Here is a 20,826-nt window from a genome sequence, read left to right as displayed (position 1 = left end):
TGATCTAAAAGAACCAAAGGATGCATTATATTTCAGCGCTGTTGATAACACATTTTGCCAGCTGAGGTTTTTTATTTTCTGACATCTCTGAGCAGAGAACTGCTTATTTAACATGTCTTGTGGAAATGACAGATTAAAATCGTGAGGGGGGTTGAATCAAGATCACAATTTTTTTTTTTTTTAACGATTAATCATGCAGCTCTACTGCATGCATCCTAACACAATGTAAGGTGCAGTGACCTATAGCAGTCTGATTTTAGATTACTAGTCAGATCAGTGAAAGATTATTTTTGGTTGCTACAGATAACGAATGTACCACAGATCTGATTCTGACTTGGTGCTGAGAATTTCATCAGAGTGTTTGTATGCGAGGGACAACAAGTCTGCAGTGGGTGTGTTTGTTAATAACTCCATAACAAGATTGGGTCTGGTGAGGTGGTGAACTACACCATTGCTTGAATTTAAAGCAGGCAGAATATACTCCTTGTTTATATCCCAAGGTTTACACTCTAGATAAAAATGGAAATCAACGTTAATCAGGCTGGGTCAGAGTATATGAGTATATGTTAAACCGTGCATAGACATATGATTACATGATCTCATGCCTTGAGCCCTGTACACACGATCAGAAATCTCGGCAGCAAAAGTCTGACGAGCTTTTGGTCGGATATTCTGACAGTGTGTATGCTCCATCGGACTTTCCGCCAGCAAAAGATTGAGAGCAGGTTCTCTATTTTTCCAACTGAAAAAGTTCCAATCAGAAATTCCGATCGTCATTAGCAATTCCGACGTGCAAAATTCCTACTCGTGCTCGGAAACAATTGGACGCATGCTCGGAAGCATTGAACTTCATTTTCTTGGCTCATCCTAGTATTGTACGTCACCGCGCTCTTGGCGGTCGAACCTTCCGAGAACTTGTGTGACCGTATGTATGCAAGCCAAGCTTGGGTGGAATTCCGTCGGAAAAGCCATCCAAGATTTTTCAGACGTAAATTCCGCTCGTGTGTACGAGGCATAAGAATCCTATAATCAGATGTCAGCCAAGTACTTTTTTTTTTTTTTTTTTTGAGGTACAAGCACCTGAGGTTTGAAACCCATCCTAATTGTTGTCCTACCTTAGATTCTTTGTTTTAAAGCCATAGCAATGAATGGTGGAATATTCTTCCTGTATATTATGTCTGCTATATACATGAAGGAAACCAGTAACTGCTTTGTGTTTTACAGACACACATCACTGTTTTCTACATTAGCCTTCTCTGCTCCCTGGTGACATGCACAGGAAAACAGAAGTAATAGGTTTTGCAAGTTTACATGTCCTACATCCGACTTCTCCACTGATGTATTCGGGGGGCCCAGAGGCAGCCTGGGGGGAAGTAATGGGCCACTAGAGTACCACAACTTATTTATGCTATTCCTAAGAATTGCATATGCTATATTGTGTGGAAATGGAAGCTATAGTCTGTTTTTAGTAACTACAGGTTTTAAATCTTTATTTTGAAGATTTCTTAAAATGGATAGGCAGGCAGGAAGGAGGGTTGCAGGAGAAGATCTTGTAGTAATGTGTAAGTGTGCAAACCTACCCTTGGGTTTTACGCTGGTATGTAGGTACAGTAAAACCTTGGTTTGAGAGCGTTTTGCAAGACAAGCAACATTTTTAAATAAATTTTGACTTGATATACAAGAGATGTCTTGATATACAAGTAGCGTCATGTCACAACTGAGTATAAAACAGAACAGAGATGCCTCTAAGTGTAGCAATATGGTTACATTTAATGAAGGTACAACATTTAGCAAGTCACATGGTTGATGATTAAAACAGGCACATCTAAGTATGCAGGCATCTGGGGTAAAACTGTCCACATAGACCATCCTCCACACCACCATCAACATCATTCCTTCCACGCTGCGTTCCAGAAAAGCTTCAAGCCTCGCTTTCGAATCGCTCTACTGCAGGGCAGTCTTCCGGGTCACGTTTTCATACTGACAGCGGTAACAGTCGGTGGTTCCGAGGATGGTCTATGTGGACAGATGACTGCATACTTAGATGTGCCTCTTTTAATGGTCAACCATGTGAGTTGCTAAATGTTGTAACTTCATTAAATGTAACCAATTTTGCTTCACTTAGAGGCGCCTCTCTTCTCTTGCATACTCTGTAGGTCCTGCTGGATTTTGCTTCTAATCCCCTTGTGGAGGCTGCTATTTGTGGATGGACGTTTTATGGTTACACAACCTATCACATTGCTATAATCTTTTTATATGGACTATAAATGGAAGGACTTATGAATAAATGGTTGTGGAACGAGTCTCCATTATTTCTTATGGGGAAATTCACTTTTATATAAGAGTGCTTTGGATTACAAGCATGTTTCCGGAACAAATTATGGTCGCAATCCGACGTTTTACTGTATTTGTTTTTTGAACAGATCTCTCACTCCATTTCCAGTTATCCTCTCAAGGTTTTCAGACTGCTCTACAGATGGGCCATTTTTACACATATGGTGGGACTGCCCAGAGGGTCAAAGTTTCTAGACCTAATTCTATCTGCTTTATTACTCAATTACTGCCATCTCTTTCCGCAAGAACCCCTATGAGGACTTTAACAAAAGCCTAAGGTCTGTAAAGTCACTCAATTTAAGTTTATAATCCATATCCTCACAGCTGCAAAAAGTGTGATTACCCAGGCATGGAAGACCCCAACAACTCCCTTTTTTTTCAGATAATGTTTTATGAATGTCCACATTTTGAAAAGTATGGATGCCATATATTGAGTGCTTTTATACCTTCTACCTTCCACTCAGACTTTCTAACAATATAAGCTAGAGTACAAGAATGCCTACCATTTATATTCTGCTTCCATACTCCTATAAAGTTACAAACTAAGCATGGGTACAGGGAGATAAAACAAGAAGAGGACCTATTTATTCAGAATTGCGCTTCATATAAATCCATGTCAATTACAGTTTAAGTATTTTAAAATCTTTCAAAATCCAGATGTATGTGAGGAGCGGGAGGCTCCCACTAATGCCTAGGCAAGTCTCACACGGTATCTCCCTTTTTAAGAGCATTTTTATTAGCGATTGCCTGTTTGTTTGTTTTCTTTTGTCCAAATGGCTTGCACAGAGAGAGGATAAACAAGAAAAAAACACCATCCTCCGGAAAGCAGAGCCTGCATTAGTAATGAGCAAATATGGTGACTCACATGCATACCTCCCAACTTTCTGAAATGGGAACGAGGGACACCTATTGGCAAAATTATGTGGGTATAGAACACAACCCCTGCCATGCCCCCTTAGAGGAGAATTGTACAAAAAAAAAAAACATTAGTTAAACCCACAAGTGCTTTTTTTTTTTTTTTACCACTACTATTCCTTTATGTTGGCTTTTGGAATTTAATGCAGCAATTTAACATTTTGAATGAAAGCTTTAGTACTGTAAAACACTTTTTGGTAGATAAGTAGTGCATTTTATATACAACTGCAAAGATCACACCAAAATGAGGGACAAATGAGGAGGGCAGAGGGACTTTGTTCGGAATGAGGGGCAGTCCCTCAAAATCAGGGACAGTTGTGAGGTATACCCACGTCAGCATATGCTACTAACTATAGCACATACTGATTAGACTGAGAAAAAAACTTTACTTCCTCTTTTAGAAATTTTTATCAATTTTGGGACACACAAAAAACGGTGCAAAAACCTGAATATAGAGACATTTTTAAAACTGTGTTACTTAAAACATGATTTATACTATGTGGCCCTCTTGACTAACTGTCTTTGTAGACCTCTCCAGTCTATTAACTAGCTTTACAATCACCATAACAGGATCAGTTACCACAGTTGAACCAGGAGTGTGAAGTCTGGGGGCTGAGAGGGTACACACTATTCATAAGTAGCACTACGTCAATACAAAACATGTCCTTCATCCACTTCCTTGGGTGTATGTGTGCTTTTAAGGGGGCAACTGTTGCCAGTACCATAATAAATCCATTAAAGATATTTGCAAAGCTCAATTCCCTTTTTTAGGTAAAACTGCAAAGCAATCTAAAGGAGAGGTCGCTGTAGTAACACAAGTGATGTTAGTGCGGCAATCTCCTCCTGCTATGCTACTGTATACTAAAAAGTGTGACTGTCCGCCCCTCCCCAGAACACACCGATCTATGCTGGAAGTCAGCACTGATCTTATGCTGGTTTTCCAGCATGGTCATTTAACAGAAGTCAGTCACAAGAACAGACAGCTGCATACACTGGCTGAAAGTCCACCAGATCCTGTTGAACCAACTGTTTTCGGCAGATTTGTAACCCATGTGCAACCATCCTAGAACATACTATATATAATGGTGGGTTTGGAATGGGATCGAAAAGGACCTGATCACCTTCTACAAAATTGCCGTAAGGCAGGGGGTCTCCAAACTGTGGCCCGAGGGCTAGATGTGGCCCTTTGCTAGCCTTTATACAGTCCTTGGGGCACTATTCGTCCCACTGATATAAGGCGCTATTCCTCCCGCTGACACCAACAAGGGGGCACTATTTCTTCTACTGATACCAATGATGGGATACTATCACTTCTACTGACCACCAGCCCTGAAGCCATATTTATTCTCACTGATGCTGGGATTGATTGTGTGACACAGTTATTCATTTGATCGATCAGAAATTATCAATAAAATTTCATCATGGCTGATTTGACTTGGTCAAAAAGTTAGGGGTTTTTAAACTAGGTGACGGGGGGAGGGTCCAGAGTTAGAGATAGTCAGTCAGCGTGGAACATAGTCCAGAGGGTAGTATTGGGGGCATTAGTGGTAGGTTGACTAAAGCACATAAACCCTAGGTAAGTATAGTAAGTCCTAGTTGCAATCCCGGAATACCCAATAAGAGGATAGTATGCAACCGGTCTAAATTATGTGGCATGTTCACTAATGCCAGGAGCCTGGCGGAAAAGATGGGTGAACTAGAGATACTGTTGTATGACGAGGATTTGGATTTTGGGGGAATTTCAGAGGCTTGGATCAACAGCTCTCATGATTGGCTGGCAACCATTCAAGGGTATATCCTTTATCACAGGGATAGAGAGGGTAAAAAAGGGGGAGGGGTATGCCTGTATATCAAAAAAATGTACAAGTCGTCTCTCACATTCATAGCACTAAGGGCGCTAGGGAGGAGGTGGACTCCTTATGGGGAGAGCTCCAAAGGGATGAAGCTAGGGGGAAAATACTGGGAGTATGCTATAGGTCCTCTAACCTGAGGGAGAGGTGGACCCTCCTATCACAATTTGGATTAGCAGCAAGGATGGGAATTGTTATCATAATGGGGTATTTTAATTATCCAGACATAGACTGGGCGGAGGGAACCACGCATTCGTCTAAGGCTCGCCAGTTCAAATGTCTTACAGGACACTTTCATGGATCAGATGGTAGACGCACCAACTAGAAAAAAGGCATTACTAGATCTACTGATTACCAACAATACACACCTGATCACGGATGTGGAAATACGGGTCAATTTAGGAAATGGCGATCACAGGTCAATTGGCTTCAGTATAAATTGCACAAATAGTAAACATAAGGGAACTACAAAGACACTGAATTTCAAAAGAGCCAACTTCCCTAAATTGAGAACCATGCTAGAAGATATAAATTGTGATAAAATCTTAGGAACAAAGAACACAGAGGAGAGATGGGTTCGCTTTAAGAGCATATTAAATAAGAGCATTAGCCAGTGCATCCCATTGGGTAATAAATTTAAAAGAACAAACAAAAGTCCTGGATGGCTTAACGCCAATGTAAAAAATGCATATAAAAGCAAAAGAGAAGGCATTAAAAAAAAGTTCAAGGTTGAGGAGTCATCATTAGCATTCAGAATGTATAAAGGATGCGACAATAAATGTAAGGGTCCAATTAGGGCAACTAAGATAGAACACGAAAGACACATAGCAGAGGAGAGCAAAAAAAATCCCAAGAAATTCTTTAAGTATGTAAACAGTAAAAAAAGGGAGGACAGACCACATTGGCCACATAAAGAATGAGGAAGGACATCTGGGATGTGAAGATGGCGAAGGTAATGAATTTATTCTTCTCAGTCTTCATGAGGGAATCGGGGGGGCTTCAGTAACCAAAACTGCAGTGTTTATCCTCGTAACACATCACAGGAAGCACCCTCATGGCTACCAGAAGACAGAATTAGAATTAGACTTGGGAAACTTAAGATTAATCACCGGGACCGGATGGCTTGCACCCGACGGTACTGGGGGAACTCAGTCAAGTGATTGCCAGACCATTGTTCCTAATTTTTACTGACAGTCTACTGACTGGAATGCTACCAGCGGATTGGAGAAAATCCCAATATTTAAAAAGGGCCCAAAATACATATCTGGAAATTACGGACCAGTAAGCCTAACATCAATAGTATGCAAGCTCTTGGAAGGGATGATAAGGGAATATATACAAGATTTTAGTAATGAAAACAGTATCATTAGCAGTAATCAGTGTGGATTCATAAAGAATCGTTCTTGCCAAACCAATCTATTAACCTTATATGAGGAGGTGAGTTGCCATCTAGATAAAGTAAGGCCTGTAGACGTGGTCTACAAAACCATTTGACACAGTTCCCCATAGACGTTTACTGTACAAAATAAGATCCGTTGGCATGGACCATAGGGTGAGTACATGAATTGAAAACTGGCTACAAGGACGAGTTCAGAGGGTGGTGATAAATTAGGAATACTCTGAATGGTCAGCGGTGGGTAGTGGGGTCCCACAGGGTTCTGTGCTGGGACCAATCCTATTTAATTTGTTCATAAACGACCTGGAGGATGGGGTGAACAGTTCAGTCTCTGTATTTGTGGACTAATCTAAGCAGGGCAATAACCTCTCCGCAGGATGTGGAAACCTTGCAAGAAGATCTGTACAAATTAATGGGGTGGGCAATTACATGGCAAATGTAGAAAAATTTAAAATAATGCATTTGGGTGGCAAAAATATGAATGCAGTCTATACACTAGGGAGAGAACCTCTGGGGGAATCTAGGATGGAAAAAGGACCTGCAGGTCCTAGTAGATGATGGGTTCAGCAATGGAATGCAATGCCAAGCTGCTGCTAACAAAGCAAACAGAATATTGGCATGCATTTAAAAAGGAGATTAACTCCAGAGATAAAATAATTCTCCCCACTCTACAAGACCTAGAGTATGCTGACCAGTTCTGGGCACCAGTCCTCAGGGTGTACTGGGAATGGAGTGAGTACAAAGAAGGGCAACAAAGCTAATAAAGGGTCTGGAGGACATTGGTTATGAGGAAAGGTTGCGAGCACTGAAAATAAATTCTCTCTGGAGAAGAGACACTTGAGAGGGGATATGATTTCAATTTACAAAATACTGTACTGGGGACTCCACTATAGGGATAAAACATTTTTGCAGAAGGGAGTTTAACAAGACACATGGCCACTCATAAAAATTAGAAGAAAAGAGGTTTAACCTTTAAATTACATAGAGGATTCTTTACTGTAAGAGTGGCAAGGATGTGGAATTCCCTTCCACAGGCGGTGGTCTCAGCGGGGAGCATCGATAGTTTCAAAAAACTATTAGATGAACACCTTAACGACCACAACATACAGGGATATACAATGTAATTCTGACATATAATCACACACACATAGGATGGACTTGTCTTTTTTTCAACTTCACCTACTATGTAACTATGTAATATTTATCAAAAGCTCACTAAACTAATCAAATGGAGGATCTTTGGTTTATTATAATTTTATTAGTGTGTACAATTGGTTGTTTAACACACACAGAGACATTTAGTTGATCGGTCAGAAATGATTAATAAAATTCCATGGTAGGCGATTTTAGGGCATTCTGCTACTAAACTACTAAACACATCCATGTGTGCATGGACACGTGATAGGATACCATAGAATGGAGTTCAAGGGCAGAAGCCAAAAAAAACTAAATTCACAAAAATTTGAGTTTAACAGCAGCGGAATGCGTGAGGCCTAAAATTCTTAATGTATTTTCCCAGTTTAACTGTAATTGAGCGAATTCTTGTGGTCCATCAAATTTGTACACTCCTTACTTAGGGGTGTATTTATAAGGCTGTGAATCCGGCATTCACTAAACCTTTACTGCAATTGAATCTTCCAGGTGCATGTGGTTTGAATGCGAGAGAATGGGGAGCACATTCTCGGCTTTATAAATCCGTCCCTAAGTGTTTGTCAGTTACTTGCATTAGTGTGCGATTCCCATTGGATGAAAAGTGGTTTAAATTGACTGAAGAATGCAACATGTATGGCCGTCTTCACAGTTGGATGTCCATTATTGCAGATGCAGGGTTTGCAGACCTACAAAAAGGTTGCACATCCTTTTGTTAAGGTATAGCCAAAAACAAACATGTAATATCTGGTGCTTTTGTTTTCATCCATCATGCCAAGTCCATTTTTTGCAATGACAGATGCATTTCAATATATTTACATTTTTTGTTTTTGGATTTAGATACACATTAAATGAGCGTCGGCTTGATTTGCACTTGATGGGTATCTTGTTCATTTTATCACTTGCTAATTCTGTATCTCAGCAGATGTAAGTGATTCAGTTGATACACAGATATCACTAGAAGGTCAACCTGAAAATCTGTATGTAACACAATAATGAAAATATGGCCCAGTAAGCACATGGATTGTAAAAGTTAAATCTGAAATGACTTTTAGGTAAAATAGTAACTCCATATATGTTCTACTGTAAATGTTAATACTAAATTCAATTTTTAAGATGTTTAATGCCTCATATCTCATTTTTACACAACAACATTTTTTTTCCATTTTTTTGTAAATATCAAACTCATTAAAGGTAATAGGAAGTCTTCACTTTCACCCATGTACACTGCATCCGGAAAGTATTCACAGCGCTTCACTTTTTCCACATTTTGTTATGTTACAGCCTTATTCTAAAATGGGTTAAATTTATTATTTTCCTCAAAATTCTACAAACAATACCCCCTAATGAGAACGTGAAAGAAGTTTGTTTGAAATCTTTGCAAATTTATTAAAAGTAAAAACTACAAAAAAATTACAAGTACAGTAGGCCTTTGCTCAATACTTTGTTGAAGCACCTTTGGCATCAATTACAGCCTCATTTTGAGTATGCAAGTTTGGCACATGTATTTGTGGGCAGTTTCTCATCTTCTTCTTTGCAGGATCCCTTAAGCTCCATTAGGTAGGAGCGTCGGTGCACAGACATTTTTAGATCTCTCCAGAGATGTTCAATCGGGCTCAAGTTTGGGCTCTGGCTGGGCCACTCAAAGACAGTCAGAGTCCCATAGCCACTCCTTTTTGTTATCTTGGCTGTGTGCTTAGGATCGTTGTCCTGTTGGAAGATGAACCTTCCCCCCCCCCCCAGTCTGAGGTCCAGATCACTCTGGAGCAGGTTTTCATTAAGGCTGTGTCAGTACATTGTTAGATTCATCTTTCCCTCGATCCTGACTAGTCCCAGTTCCTGCTGCTGAAAAACATCCCCACAGCATGATGCTGCCACCACCATGCTTTATTGTAGGGATGGTATTGGCCAGGTGATGAGCAGGGCCTGGTTTCCTCCAGACATGACGCTTGTCATTCAGGCCAAAGAGTTTATTCTTTGTTTCATCAGACCAGAGAAATTTGTTTCTCATGGTCTGAGAGTCCTTCAGGTGCCTTTTGGCAAACTCCAGGCGGGCTGTTCTGTGCCTTTTTACTGAGGAGTGGCTTCCATCTGGCCACTCTACCATACATGCCTGATTAGTGGAGTGCTGCAAAGGTTGTTTTTCTGGAAGATTCTTCTCTCTCCAAAGAGAACCGCTGGAGCTCTGTCAAAGTGACCATTGGGTTCTTGGTCACATCCCTGACTAAATGCTCAGTTTTGCCTGGGCGCTCTAGGAAGGGTCTTGGTGGTTCCAAACTTCTTCCATTTACAGATGGAGGTCACTCTGCTCATTGGGACCTTCAATGCTGCAGAAATTTTTCTGTACCCTTCCCCAGGTCTGTGTCTCGATAAAATCCTGTCTCGGAGGTCTACAGGCAATTCCTTGGACTTCATGGCTTGGTTTGTGCTCTGTTAACTGTGCACTGTTAACTGTGGGACCTTATATAGACAGGTGTGTGCCTTTCCAAATCCATGTCCAATCAACTGAATTTACCACAGGTGGACTCCAATCAAGTTGTAGAAACATCTCCAGGATGATCAGTGGAAACAGGATTCGCCTGAGCTAAATTTTGAGTGTCATGACAAAGGCTGTGAATACTTACGTACATGTGATTATTATTATTTTTTTTGTGTGTTTTTTTTTTTTTTTTTTTTTTTTTATTGATTTCTTTTTTTTTTTAATAAATTTTAAAAAAGATTTCAAACAAAAAATCCTTTCACATTGTCGTTATGTATGGGGGTATTGTTTGTAGAATTTTGAGGAAAATAATGAATTTAATCCATTTTGCAATGAGACCGTAACGTAACAAAATGTGGAAAAAGTCAAGTGCTGTGAATACTTTCCAAATGCACTGTATCTAGGTACAACCACTGTGCTTGTACAATTGGTATGTGGGTATGACCCGTGCAGAGTGTGTGTGTATGTATATGTATATACAGTGCCTTGCGAAATTATTCGGCCCCCTTGAACTTTTCAACCTTTTGCCACATTTCAGGCTTCAAACATAAAGATATAAAATTTTAATTTTTTGTGAAGAATCACCAACAAGTGGGACACAATTGTGAAGTGGAACGAAATCTATTGGATAATTTAAACTTTTTTAGCAAATAAAAAACTGAAAAGTGGTGCGTGCAAAATTATTCGGCCCCTTTACTTTCAGTGCAGCAAACTCAATCCAGAAGTTCAGCGAGGATCTCTGAATGATCCAATGTTGTCCTAAATGACTGATGGTGATAAATAGAATCCACCTTTGTGTAATCAAGTCTCTGTATAAATGCACCTGCTCTGTGATAGTCTCAGGGTTCTGTTGAAAGCGCAGAGAGCATCATGAAGACCAAGGAACACACCAGGCAGGTCCGTAATACTGTTGTGGAGAAGTTTAAAGCCGGATTTGGATACAAAAAGATTTCCCAAGCTTTAAACATCCCAAGGAGCACTGTGCAAGCGATCATTTTGAAATGGAAGGAGTATCGGACCACTGCAAATCTACCAAGACCTGGCCGTCCCTCTAAACTTTCAGCTCAGACAAGGAGAAGACTGATCAGAGATGCAGCCAAGAGGCCCATGATCACTCTGGATGAACTGCAGAGAACTACAGCTGAGGTGGGAGAGTCTGTCCATAGGACAACAATCAGTCGTACACTGCACAAATCTGGCCTTTATGGAAGAGTGGCAAGAAGAAAGCCATTTCTCAAAGATATCCATAAAAAGTCTCGTCTAAAGTTTGCCACAAGCCACCTGGGAGACACACCAAACATGTGGAAGAAGGTGCTCTGGTCAGATGAAACCAAAATCGAACTTTTTGCCCACAATGCAAAATGATGTTTGGCGTAAAAGCAACACAGCTCATCATCCTCAACACACCATCCCCACTGTCAACCATGGTGGTGGCAGCATCATGGTTTGGGCCTGCTTTTCTTCAGCAGGGACAGGGAAGATGGTTAAAATTGAGGGGAAGATGGATGTAGCCAAATACAGGACCATTCTGGATGAAAACCTGTTGGAGTCTGCAAAAGACCTGAAACTGGGACGGAGATTTATCTTCCAACAAGACAATGATCCCAAACATACAGCAAAATCTACAAAGGAATGGTTCACAAATAAACGAATCCAGGTGTTAGAATGGCCAAGTCAAAGTCCAGACCTGAATCCAATCGAGAATCTGTGGAAAGAGCTGAAAACTGCTGTTCACAAACACTCTCCATCCAACCTCACTGAGATCAAGCTGTTTTGCAAGGAAGAATGGGCAAGAATTTCAGTCTCTCAATGTGCAAAACTGATAGAGACATACCCCAAGCGACTTGCAGCTGTAATCGCAGCAAAAGGTGGCTCTACAAAGTATTAACGCAAGGGGGCCGAATCATTTTGCACGCCCCACTTTTCATTTTTTTATTAGTTTAAAAAAGTTTCAAAAATCCAATAGATTTCGTTCCACTTCACAATTGTGTCCCACTTGTTGGTGATTCTTCACAAAAAATTTAATTTTTATATCTTTATGTTTGAAGGTTGAAAAGTTCAAGGGGGCCGAATACTTTCGCAAGGCACTGTGTGTGTGTGTGTGTGTGTGTGTGTGCGTGTGTGTGTGTGTGTGTGTGTGTGTGTAAAATTTTTTTTTTACAGTATCTCACAAAAGTGAGTACATCCCTGACATTTTTCTAAATATTTTATTATATCTTTTCATGTGACAGCACAGAAGAAATGACACTTTGCTACAATGTAAAGTAGTGAGTGTACAGCTTGTATAACAGCGTAAATTTGCTGTCCCTTCAAAATAACTCAACACACAGCCATTAATGTCTAAACCGCTGGCAAGAAAAGTGATTACACCCCTAAGTGAAAATGTCCAAATTGGGCCCAATTAGCTATTTTCCTTCCCCAGTGTCATGTGACTCGTTAGTATTTCAAGATCTCAGATGTGAATGGGGAGCAGGTGTGTTAAATTTGGTGTTATTACTCTCACTCTCTCATACTGGTTACTGGAAGTTCAACATGGAACCTCATGGCAAAGAACTCTCTAAAGGATCTGAAAAAAGGAATTGTTGCTCTACATAAAGATGGCCTAGGCTATAAGAAGATTTCCAAGATCCTGAAACTGAGCTGCAGCACAGTAGTCAAGACCATACGGCAGTTTAACAGGACGGGTTCCACTCAGAGCAGGCCTCGCCATGGTCGACCAAAGAAGTTGAGTGCACATTCTCATCATCCTATCCAGAGGTTGTCTTTGGGAAATGGACACATTGGTACTACCAGCATAACTGCAGAGGTTGAAGGGGTGGGGGGTCAGCCTGTCAGTGCTCAGACCGTACACTTCATCACTGCAAAACTGCCTCCTCTAAAGCTGATGCACAAAAAAGCCTGCAATTTGCTGAAGACAAGCAGGCTAAAGATATGGATTACTGGAACCATGTCCTGTGGTCTGATGAGACCAAGATAAAACTTATTTGGATCAGATGGTGTCAAGTGTGCGTGGCAGCAACCAGGTGAAGAGTACAAAGGCAAGTGTATGTTGCCTACAGTCAAGCATGGTGGTGGGAGTGTCATGGTTTGGGACTGCATGAGTGCTGCCGGCACTGGGGAGCTACAGTTCATTGAAAGAACCATGAATGCCAACATGTACGGTGACATACTGAAGCAGAGCATGATCCCCTTCCTTTGTAGACTGGGCCACAGGGCAGTATTCCAACATGACGACCCCAAACACACCTTCAAGATGACCATTGCCTTGCTAAAGAAGCTGAGGGTAAAGGTGATGGACTGGCCAAGCGTGTCTTCAGACCTAAACCTTATTGAGCATCTGTGGGGCATTCTCAAACAGAAGGTAGAGGAATGCAAGGTCTCTAACATCTACCAGCTTTGTGATGTCACCATGGAGGAGTGGAAGAGGACACCAGTGGCAACCTGTGAAGCTCTGGTGAACTCCATGCCCATGAGGGTTAAGGCAGTACTGGAAAATATTGGTGGCCACACAAAATATTGACACTTTGGGTCCAATTTGGACATTTTCATTTATAGGTGTAGTCACTTTTGTTGGCAGTGGTTTATACCTTAATGGCTCTGTGCTGATATTTATTTTGAGGGAACCGTAAATTTACACTGTTATACAAGCTGTACACTCACTAATTTACATTGTAGCAAAGTGTAATTTCTTCAGTGTTTTTGCATGAATATATATAATAAAATATTTACAAAAATGTGAGAGGTGTACTCACTTTTGTGAGATACTGAGTGTCTGTGTGTGAATATATATAACTGTGTTTACTCTTTTTAAATCATAATGACAGCAGAAACTACCCAGATGACCCTGATCAAAAGTTTACATACCCTGGTGATTTTGGCCAGATAGCATGCACACAAGTTGACACAAAGGGGTTTGCATGGCTATTAAAGTGGTTGTAAACCCTTACAACCAACTTTGACCTACAGGTAAGCCTAGATTAAGGCTTACCTGAAGTTCCATGAAATATCTCCTAAACCTATACGGTTTAGGAGATATTTACCCGAAGACAGCCACCGCTGTCTACAGCGCATGTGCCTTAGGCAGCGGCGCACTGGGGCAGATCGCAGCGATATGCCGTGTGTGTCGGCTCCCGTGCGAATCACAGCGCCTGAGCTGCGAGACCCGGAAGTCGCTCCGGGATCCATGGCGGCGGCGAAGAGGAAGACGGAGGACTGCTTCGTTCTCAGGTAAGTTATTCATAATGAGCTAGTATGCTATGCATACTAGCTCATTATGCCTTTGCCTTACAGGGTATGCTTTTAAAAAATAAAATAAAGATTTGCCTTTACTTCCTCTTTAAAGGTAACCATCCTCACCTTTTGATGTGTTTCCTTGTAATTAGTGTGTGTGTGTGTGTGTGTGTGTGTGTGTGTGTGTGTGTATATAAAAGGTCAATGAGTTTCTGGACTTCTCTCAGATCCTTGTATTTTTAATCCAGTGCTGCACTGACGTTTCTGGATTCTGAGTCATGTGGAAAGCAAAAGAATTGTCAAAGAATCTACAGGAAAAGGTAGTTGAACTGTATAAGACAGGAAAGGGATGTAAAAAGTTATCCAAGAACTTGAGAATGCCAATCAGCAGTGTTCAATCTCTAATCAAGAAGTGCAAAATGAGGGGTTCTGTTGAAACCAAACCATGGTCCGGTAGGACTTTGTGTCTTTTTTCAACCTCACCTACTATGTAACTAAAATTTCAGCCACAACTGCCAGGAAAATTGTTCAGGCTGCAAAGAAAAACCCACAAATAACTTCAGGTGAAATACAGGACTTTCTGAGAAAACATGTGGTGTGGCTGTTTCAAGATGCACAATAAGAAGGCACTTTTAGAAAGATGGACTGCATGGTTGAGTCGCCAGAAGAAAGCCATTACTATGCAAATACCACAAAGTATCCCGCTTTCAATACGCCAAACAGCACAGAGACAATCCTCCAACCTTCTGGCACAGTCATTTGGAGTGATGAGACCAAAATTAAGCTTTTTGGCCACCACCATAAACGTTACATTTGAGAGGAGTCAACCAGGCCGATGATGAAAGGTACACCATTCCTACTGTGAATCAGAGGTGGTTCGCTGATGTTTTGGGGATGTGCAGGCTACAAAGGCACAGGAAATTTGGTCAAAATTCATGGGAAGATGAATGTATTATGTTATCAAAAAAATACCGGAGGAACATTTCATCAGCCAGGAAGCTGTACATGGGGCATACTTGGACATTTCAACATGACAATGATCCAAAACACAAGGCCAATTCGCTACAGCAGAATAAAGTGAAGGTTCTGGAGTGGCCATCTCAGTCTCCTGACCTCCAATATCATTGAGCCACTCTGGGGAGATCTCAAACGTGCAGTTCATGCAAGACAGCCCAAGAATTTACAGGAACTGGAGGCTTTTTGCCAAGAGGAATGGGCAGCTATACCATCTGAGAAGTTAAAGAGCCTCATCCACAAATACCACAAAAGACTTAAAGCTCTCGTTGATCTTAAAGAGGGCAACACACGGCATTAAGAACTGGGGTATGTAAACTTTTGATGAGGGTCATTTGGGTAGTTTCTGTTGTCATTATGATTTAAAACGAGTAATCAGTTGATTAATAATAAATGGCTTCAGCCAAACACTAACCATGAGTGAAAGAAAAGTTTTTTTGTTATAATGCATACTCTCTGAAAAATGGGCAATGGCACAAGTGTGTGTGTGTGTGTGTGTGTGTGTGTGTGTGTGTATGTATGTGTATATATAATATATTATATAATTTGTGTTTTTTTCTTTTTCTTAAGTAATATCGATGATCTGTTTTCGAGGGAGCAAATGTTAGCCCCTGGGACATTTTACACTGTCACAACCAATTCTAAATTAAATTCCGTGTCACTTGCCAAGTGGTTTCCTTCCACCAAGCCATACATATCCAGAGTACATTGGCTGTCACACAGTGCTGGAATAACTTGAGGAACAAGGCTTCCCAGACAGACATATTTCACCTGCCAACTGTCTTCTTCTAGGTATTTCAGAGCTTGCCACCACCCCAGAGAAAGCCAGTGACTACATCTCTCCACTGCTCAATTTTGCTGCCAGCCATATACCGCGGGATAAGCACAAAGAGACCCCGCTTTATATCCTCTGCACAGCAGGGCTCCGAATCCTGACCGAGAGGTGAGAATAGCCATTTTATCTGTAGACTGAATTAAAGTTTTTCTGGTCCTATTGCAAACTAACAAATAAGATGCTTTCTGACCAGTGGGTAAAGTTTATCTCACTATATCCTCACAGTAATTGAAATATCATCCAAGACTTTATTTTCCTCCAAGCATGTGAGTGGGCTGGTAGCTAAAGAGCAGCATATCTTTTGCTGTTATTCCAGATAACAAGGAAATAGACCTTACCAGTCATAGCTATCGTGTATCCATCAGCAATCAATCAGTCTTGCTGATGTGGTTAGTGCCATGCATTGCTCTTGCTTTTCGCAGACCTTCATAAATGGGTACTGACTATATAATTCATCATTTGACACAGATTAATTGACTGAGTAATACAGATATTAGTGTGCAGTTCCACCAATAAACATACCTTACTAGAGCTAAAGGTGGCCATACACCAATTGGATGTGGGCACACAAACTAGTTTCTAAATGTAATTTCTCCTTCAGATAGTAATTTAGACATGCTTGCTCACATTTTCAGAACATGCATGTTTATGCACCAAGCAGAAACAGCCAATGCCATTTTCAGGAAATGATGCTATAAATCGGCTGATCGTCATTTCTACGCACATTGATTTGCAGTAGGTGTCTGCTCTGATGTACCCAAAAGCTCATAATTTGTGACAAGAATTGGCCTAAAGCCACCAAGTTAGGCAAAGGACGTCTATCATACAAGATACAGAAGTGTCCGCTCTTCTGACCACCCTACTGTGAACTGCTGTTTGCAGTCAGGTGGGTATTTTTGTTTTGTTGGATGAATTAATGAAAGCATCTACTTCAGCCTTTCTCAAACTTTTAGTTCCAGGTGAATCCTTGAAACAATTTTCAGTTCTCAGGGAACCCCTGCTAAAATGAATTCATAAGTGGTCAGTAAAAAGAATGCCCCCTTACATTGGTGGTCAGAATGTCACCCTTGAAGACAGCTACAAATATCTTTGGTGTCCAGCTACTGACTCTGCCAAGTGGCAGTGGACCCAGAATTATGCAGGCATCATCTAATGGGAGGTCAATCAGCCACAGCACAAGGAACACCTAACAACCACTAGAGCAGTGGTTCCTAACCTTTTTTGAGTCACAAACCCCTTTAAAAATGTGATTAACTATGGACTCCCACAATGATACAAATTTTAAACATCGGCCAACAATGAGTTGAGAAACACTTATCGGTCAGCACTTTAAGCAGTGGCAGGGTGCATTTTCTTTCATTTCTTTCAGTCGGAAACCTTCGATTGGGACAAGGGGGGGGGGGGGGGCTGTTTAGTGTTTTGTAAATGTTATTTTTTTTATCTAACTCTCATGGACTCCCTGAAAACCATCGACACTTGACAAGTTAAGAACCTCTGCACTAGAAGAACCCTAGTTAAGAATGGCTAAACTAATTGGTATTATATATCAGGAGCCTCAGAACATTGTTCTTGCTATAATTATCAGAAGCCACCAAAAGCACAAGTATAATCTGAAGCAAACCTACTTTTATTGAATTGCATTAAACTATAGTTAGCCATGCATAGCGGGCATCTAGATGTCCTTGCACACAAAGTCAAACGCCAATTAGAGGTCACTTTTAGACTTGCTCTGTCCTGCATCATGTGCCTGACTGTTGTGGATGGTGGGAGAAGATTTGACCAGGTACACCTTAGGAACTGATGTTGCTGTTTGCATTTATGAGCTGTCCAAGTAGTAAGCTCTATATCTGTAACTCTGCCTGCAATTTAGGGGAATTAAAGCCCAACTCCCGTCTGAAAAATTCATTTAGGACCCTGAATTTAGTTATTTGCTTTTACTAATCATGAAGGCTCATTTAAATTCGGACCAGTGATTGGGAAACGGCCAAACACGCATCAGTGTTGGTGCTGATGTGTGTTTGGCAGCACACTGCCATACGTTTTGTATGGTGTTCTTTGAATAAATTAGACCGATGGTCCTCCACAATGCCCCACCAATGCACTTTGATCTGCAGTTTTCAGTGTAGAAGTCTGAACAAACCCATATGACAGGCATGCTGGTAAAACCTTTAAAACATTTTTTTTAAAACTGTAACAAATAAAACATTTGCATATCTGCAGAGGTGTCCTGTTATATTTCTGAAATGCGTGATGATGTCCTGCAAAATTTATGGCTGGCAGCTTTTTGTACTGTGCTGTCTTTAGCTTATGCTTTTGTGTGGCTTGAGGTGTACATGTTATGGTAAAACTGAACCTGCCCCCTTCCTTACCCTCATATCTGCAGCCTGCATGTACTTACTGCATTTATTTGTTTCAGCCAGCAGGAGGCCATACTTGAAGATTTGCGGACTGATATCCCGGTACATTACGACTTTCTGTTCTCTGACTCCCACGCAGAGGTCATCTCGGGGAAGCAGGAAGGTATGTGTAGCATACAACTGCACAGCAATCAATGGAAGTCTTATACACCCACACAATACTACCATTTCATGATCCTGATGGCTTCCCCTTTACATTAAGGGAATTGATGTATGAACACAGGACCCCTTCTGTAGAACATACAGTATAAGACTAGTATTTTATCAGATGTGCTGTCTGCACGTAATGCATTGCAGCATTTAGCAAACTTCTGGAAGGAGGAACTAATTTGGTTGTCTGTAGTGACCAGATTCTTCTTCTCATAATGCTTTTGGAGAGTGAGGGGGAGAATTTGGTTTCTGTTGGCAAAATGTGTTCCTTCACTATCTTGTATAAAAAACAAAACAAAAAAAAAAAAACATTGATGTACACGAGTTACTCTAGATATGACTGACTGACTTGTTTTTGTTGGATTTTGCAGGAGTTTACGCCTGGATTGGCATCAATTTTGTCTTGGGGCGTTTTGATCATTTAGACGAGGGTAAGTCAGCTTTTCATGAAGATTTGCTGTCCTATGACTTTAGGCCTTGATCACATGGTCTGGTTACAAGTACATCATTTGGATGTTTCACAGGATACACTTTAGAGACTAGCTAGTTTTATACAATATAAAAAAAAAATTTCTTTTTAAACAATAATACATATTGTTCGATCTTCAGATCAATTCATGCTTGCTCACGCTGCCCATTGATTGCTGAGGCCCAGGCTGCAATTTGGTCCTAACATCTGCCCACATTCAGACTAAGCCCTGCCGTCTGCTGACAAAAAACTCTTCCATCTTCTATTCAACCATCTAATGCCTGAATATCTACTGTCCACTGACATTCTGGCATTTTAGGCTCCGTTCCAACCTAGGCGTTTCGTTTTCAGGCAGATTTTTGCCGCGTCAAATGTCACCAATGTAGAAAGCAGAAATCGCCTGTAATCTGCCAAAAAATGAGCTGCTGTACTTTTTTGATCTTCAGGCATTTTGCTTCAGATGACAAAACGCTCAGATGTGAACAAGGGCTATTGAAATGAATGGGATTTGTCTTGTTGGGCGTTTTTAGAGCTGAGGCTTAGTAGTAGAAAAACGCCTAGGTGAGAACAGAGCCTAAGAGTTGTATGAGGGGGTGGTGCTTAATCCTGACTTGGCAGAAATTGATTCGATTAAATGATGGCTAGGTGATGGCTTTCTTATTCAGGAAGCGCCGATTGCGGGGCTGCGCAGCGGCGCGATCTGTCACCAGCCGTGTCCACGGAAACACAGCCAATGACTGATCAAAGTACTGGCTTGCTGCTGGTACCATGCAGACGCCATAACTAATCAAAGCTGGTCAGATGACAGGTGTACAGAATGGATGGCTTCCTTTCGTGGCAACCATTGTGTACATTTGTGTTGCTAGCTGTGATTGGTCAATTTGATCACTTAGTCAGACCAGGCCAATCACAGCTCTTCTGTATCATGTGATTAGCTTTGCCCAATCACATCTAATCACAACAAAACTGACTGATTCAGTTTCATTCAGTAAAATGCTTCATTCAGTAAAATTCAGTTTCAGTAAAATGCTTGCTTATAGCAATGTAATTCACTGCTATAAACAAATGTGTAAAAAAAAAAAAAAAAAAAAAAAAAAATCCTGATCACTTCCCCACTTACTATAGTAACATTATATTGCTCTGGTCACAGTGTGTTAAAAAAAAAAATCGTAATTAGCTATATGATGACACTGTACTGCACTGGTGACAGTATGTTAAAAAAAAAAAAAAAAAAAGTGAGTTTCTTCATTTCAAAAAAAATTATTTACAAAAAATTGCAACTAAAAAAAACCTGACGTGCCTCTTACTAAACACATTGGACTGTCTACTTTCCAAAAAGGGGTCATTTTGGGGGGTATTTGTACTGTTTTGGCATTTTAGCGTCTCAAGAAACAAGATAGGCCATCATTTCACCAAAATTGATGCATTTTCAGCTATATACCATAGTTTGTGGACTCTTGGGTTATATTCGCTAAATTTTTTTAGCAAAATACATTTTGGGCTAAAAAAAGACTTATTTCCAAACAAAGGATAACACTTTATTTAGAAAAAAAATAAATAAAAAATACTGGTGATTAAATACCACCAA

The 20,826-nt window shown here is 40.7% G+C and overlaps 1 protein-coding gene across 3 annotated transcripts in view; it reads left to right on the top strand.

The window, feature by feature from the left end:
- ENTPD4 (ectonucleoside triphosphate diphosphohydrolase 4) overlaps window positions 1-20,826 on the top strand; it is a 62,571-nt gene that overhangs the window by 16,839 nt on the left and 24,906 nt on the right. For all 3 annotated transcript variants that reach the window (XM_077469717.1, XM_077469714.1, XM_077469715.1), the window contains exons 5-7: window positions 16,160-16,310; window positions 18,619-18,722; window positions 19,141-19,200. In XM_077469717.1, coding sequence (XP_077325843.1) covers window positions 16,160-16,310; window positions 18,619-18,722; window positions 19,141-19,200 — 315 coding nt within the window. The remainder of the gene's footprint in view (window positions 1-16,159; window positions 16,311-18,618; window positions 18,723-19,140; window positions 19,201-20,826) is intronic.

The sequence above is a fragment of the Lithobates pipiens genome, unplaced genomic scaffold (genome assembly GCF_037356315.1).
Source record: "Lithobates pipiens isolate NorthernLeopardFrog02 unplaced genomic scaffold, aLitPip1_a1.2 Scaffold_8, whole genome shotgun sequence".
In the NCBI taxonomy this organism is placed as follows: Eukaryota; Metazoa; Chordata; class Amphibia; order Anura; family Ranidae; genus Lithobates; species Lithobates pipiens.
Note: the sequence above shows the minus strand (reverse complement) of the source record. Positions and strands in the feature narration are given on the sequence as shown.